The following is a 4,935-nucleotide window of genomic DNA, read 5'->3' on the forward strand; positions in this document are numbered from 1 at the left end:
GTATCAACATATACACACACCACATGCTTCTGATGCATATATTTTTATGGCTTTAGAGGATGAAGGGATATTAATTAGTTTGTAGTTAAAGTTTATCCCAGAAACAACATAATAGTCATGTTTGCAAATTAATTAATATATACTTAATTTTTTAACATTCATGCATGCATGTTAATATGATTAACATAGTTAGGCACGTGAAACCGTGTGTTATTAAGACTAACACAAATGCATTATTACAAATAACAAATCATCTTATAATTCTCCTCTATTTAAACCCTCCGACACTCATTATGCTTTCTATCTTCTCTCTCTCTCTCTCTCTCTCTCTCTCTCTCTCTCTCTCTCTCTAGCGTGCACACAAAATAATGGACAAAAAACCATGCGACTCATCTCATGATCCAGAAGTGAGAAAGGGACCATGGATCATGGAAGAAGACTTGATCTTGATAAACTATATTGCAAATCACGGTGAAGGTGTTTGGAATTCTTTAGCCAAAGCTTCTGGTAAATATGCTCCACCTTTTTTAATTATATATTAATTATTGATTATTCTCCACCTCTTTTCATAAATTATTTTTTCTCCCTTAATTATTTTCCTTCCATAAACCCTAGGGTGATATATATGGCCATTCATCATCTTGATTTTTTTTCATAGGTCTTAAACGAACGGGAAAGAGTTGTCGACTCCGTTGGCTAAACTACCTTCGTCCTGATGTTAGAAGAGGAAACATTACACCCGAAGAACAGCTTTTGATCATAGAACTTCATGCAAAGTGGGGCAATAGGTGAATATACATTATAATCATAATTTTGACATGATATATTATAATCGTAATAGGAGAATAAAAAGTGTAAACTGTATATTTTCTACTTTCTTGATCTTAATTTTGGTAGAACATTTGATCACCAACTTTCTCTTTACATTCGAAAGATAGAAGAAGGTCTTGGCTGTCTTCTAATTAATGTAGTACGTGTTTGGTTTTGGAAGCATATATACGACTATAAGCCTTAGTATTGTACGATCATGGAAGACTAGCTATTTAAGTGGGGGAGAAAACTCTGTGGTTGGGAGAATTAATTATATCCAAGAAAAAGATTGCAACACATGGGGGTTTCTAAAACTTACGGTCATAAAAAAATATTTCTTGTGATTTTATCCATATGCAAGAAATTGGAGAGTTTTTCTTTAAGGTACGTACATGTTATATGTTTTCCTTTTTGTCCCTTTCACTATCTCTCTTTCTCTCGTTCGATTCCCCTGAGTTTTTTAAGAGCATAAGGAATCAAGAGGCTTCACTGTTAAATTCCCTCCTCAAGAGAGGAATGTTGGTTAAATGCAAAGTGTTTATTTTTATATAAAAAAAATTCATTTGAACTTCGAAGTATATATGTACGTTATTTGTTCTGAAAGTTGGATGTTGGTTATGAGAGAGGAATGTTAATTTTAGCCTCTATAATTTGATATTAAGATTAGAGTAATTAAGATATAGAGATATGAATAAAAAGGAGGATATCCTAAGTCAAGTTATATTAATAAAAAGTAAAACAACTTTTCTTTAACAACAAATATATGACTTATTAAATTCATATAAGAGATATTCCAACCCTTATATACACTCTAAAACATACTTATATATCATAAGTTGATTTATAACCCCTATTAATTAGTGTAATTGAAGCTATTCAATTTCCTATAGTTTATTTTACAATTGGCTAACTCTATATATAGCGATTGAGAACAAACTAGTTTGGACTAGATCAGCTTCTATTTTAGGCTGAGCTCATGGAAGTCAAGTGGGGTACATTTTTTTATTTTATTTTTTCTTATAAGCAAATATCTAGTGGAGCACATTGAATAGCACTGCATATCACATGACAGAAAAATTTCAAAGAGTTTGGGTGACATAAACCCAAACCAATAGCATGCATTTTTGGGCTTTTTATGACAATACAAGTGGAATAGTAAAGAGTGTCCTTGATGACAGACTTCCACAGTGCACAGAGACATACTAGCTAGCTCACTCTAGTATCTTTGCCATCTTCAACTTTTTTTTAAACACCTATTCAATATTTATTGTTTTTTTATATTTTTTTTTATCATATCATAATATCCAAAATTCATATATTTTTATTTCTTTTATCTCTTTTTTACTAAGTATCTTATAAGATAATGGATGTCTAAGTATTATTTTTCTTATTGAAGAAAGAAAAGACAGATGTTATTATTTAGGGCACGTGGCTTTTCTTGAACAAAGAGAAGCGATGAAGTAATAATAAGTTTATGAGTGTCAAAATAGGAAAAACATTGATGGACACCAAATCTTAGCCATCACCCAAAGAATGAAAGGAAGAAAAACTATAATATAGGCACGAGAGATGGTAGTGTATAATATAACAGGAAGAATTTGATTGAATATATATATATATATATAATGTTTATTGACATATTAAAGGTGTTTAATTATATATGATTACTTGTCAAAATACAAGAAAAGAAGGAAATTTATGAGGTGATATGTAGAAAAATAATTCGTTGAAAATTAGTATGTTTGTTTTAAACACCACACCAAACCGTTTATGAAAAGGTATTGTAAATAAATGTGAGAGAATTGGAAATGTTTGAATTGAATCACACTTTCTACCTGAAGCTTTGTAAATAAATGTGAGAGAATTGGCCTTGGAGTCACCGCTGCAAAGCAAAGGCATCATTCCAAAGGGACCTTCAGCATCTTATAATTAACCATTGTCTTTTTATATACGAGACTAACATTCATCACTTTTATTCTCAGCCAAGGAACATGGTGATCCAAATCAAACACGCGTGATACGTGTTTAATATTGGTGCTGTTACTTTCTTATTTTTCTTACCAATAAAATGTGGCATCCCCATTGGCAACTTTTAATTAGTATCAACTGGAAGCTTTTTTTTATTTAAGGTTTAATTATTTGGTCTTATAGTTTCATCATTTATATCTTTTAATCTTTATAATTTTAAAGTAACTTTTTTAGTTTATATTTTAATTCTCTTTTAATCTCAGTTTGAAAGTAATTTTTATAGTCCTTATAATTTACATTTTAATTCTTTTTTAATCTTATAATTTGAAAGTGATCTTTTTAGTTCTTATATTTTATATGTTAATTCTCTTTTAGTTCTTACTATCAAAATATGAGTAATATTATCAATTATAATTAATTACAAAAATATTAATAAGTAATTCGTAACTAATTAATATTTACCACAAGATAATTTGTAATAAAAAAATAGTTAATAATTTATAATTAATTTATAGTTAATTATTTATATATTTTTTTTACTAAGAACTAAAATATAAATTATAGGGATTAAAATATCACTTTCAAACTATAAAAATTAAAGAGAATTAAAATATAAATTATTGAAACTAAAAATTTTACTTTTAAACTATAGGGACTAAAAAATATAAATCATGAAACTATAGAAAACAAATGAGTAATTTAACCTTTATTTAATTAATATTTTTCTTTTTATTATGAAATTCCCTTTTACGCACAAACACACACATATAATTTAGTTACACACTCTCACTGTCTCCATTTGCTAGTTTTCATCATGTCATCATGATTATTAGAGGTTCTACAATTTTAATTAACTTAATTAATTTCAGGTGGTCCAAAATTGCAAAGCATCTTCCAGGAAGAACTGACAATGAGATTAAGAACTTCTGGAGAACTAGGATCCAGAAGCACATTAAGCAAGCTGAGACTTCACAACAACATGGTAATTCATCAGAGAATAGTAATAATGATCATCAAGCAAGCAATAGCACTAGCAAGGTGTCCACCATGGCACATCCAAATGAGACTTTCTCTCCACCCTCATACCAAGCAACTTTTGAGCCATTTCAACCTCAATTCCCTACAATCAATGATCAATCAAGTTGTTGTACCAGCAACAACAACTATTGGAGCATCGAGGATATCTGGTCGTCTATGCAATTACTCAATGGAGATTAATTAAATCTAGCTATATGCATGCTTATATAAATCATATATGTGATGATATATAAACCTAAGCTCTTATAGAGTGTGTTCAGGCTTAATAACATCATTAGGTCTGTTTATATGAGTAGTTTAAGTTTGGTGTTGTCATGCATAATGTGAGTTATATGCATTATGTGAGTTAAGAATTAACTTAGTTATGGATTGCCTATAAAAAAAAGTTAGTTATGAATTGAAATATATAGTAACTTATATACTACATGTGCATTCTCTTATTGTCGTAAATAATATGGTTGGTGTACCATATAAGATATATTTGAGAACTGCAAAATTTGAAGCATAAGATATATATATTATCAGTGACGGGCATGCTCGTAGTTTTAGTAAATCCTAATATAAATAATTTCTTAATTTGTCTCAAATATATGCAGCTAGATTAATTAATTAGTTCAGAATTAGTTTCCTTTTCTCAAGCTCAACCTAATAACGATTACCATGTCCTTACATAGTTTAAAACAGATTTATTCGTACCTTAAACATGATGTGAATTTGTCTAATTAACTAGGAGAAAAAAAAATTAGCAACAATGAACAAGTGATGAAGGTTATAATTATAAATATAAATACTAGTTTTAATGCTTAATATTGTAAATCACTTTTGTCACGTAGCAAATTTTATCAACGTGCCCATCATTGATATAATTTCCCTTGTAGATTACTTGAGGACGTTTACGTCATCATGAGCTAAAATTAGTAATCTCAAGCATTTTTTCATTCATATAAATGGAAAGACAACCAGGCGAGTAAGGACATGAAATTGCATTTCCATTTTGGAAAAAAGAAAAAAAAATTGCACTTACACTGCCTAACTTAAGCCACAAAATCACGACAAGTGTCCACGAAATCGCAACCACTCGCTATTTTTGTAAAGAACTCACCTCTACTTTTCCCTATC

At 29.4% G+C, this 4,935-nt stretch overlaps 1 protein-coding gene across 1 annotated transcript; it reads left to right on the forward strand.

Moving 5' to 3' along the window:
- The first annotated feature begins 318 nt into the window (after positions 1 to 318).
- On the forward strand, positions 319 to 4,321 carry LOC100816972 (MYB-like transcription factor EOBII). The gene is made up of 3 exons (XM_003553766.4): positions 319 to 507; positions 659 to 788; positions 3,648 to 4,321. Exons 1-3 carry the CDS (start codon positions 369 to 371, stop codon positions 3,994 to 3,996), a joined length of 618 nt encoding a protein of 205 aa, XP_003553814.1. The 5' UTR covers positions 319 to 368; the 3' UTR covers positions 3,997 to 4,321.
- Positions 4,322 to 4,935: the final 614 nt, after the last annotated feature.

The sequence above is a fragment of the Glycine max genome, chromosome 19 (genome assembly GCF_000004515.6).
Source record: "Glycine max cultivar Williams 82 chromosome 19, Glycine_max_v4.0, whole genome shotgun sequence".
NCBI classification, from domain to species: domain Eukaryota; kingdom Viridiplantae; phylum Streptophyta; class Magnoliopsida; order Fabales; family Fabaceae; genus Glycine; species Glycine max.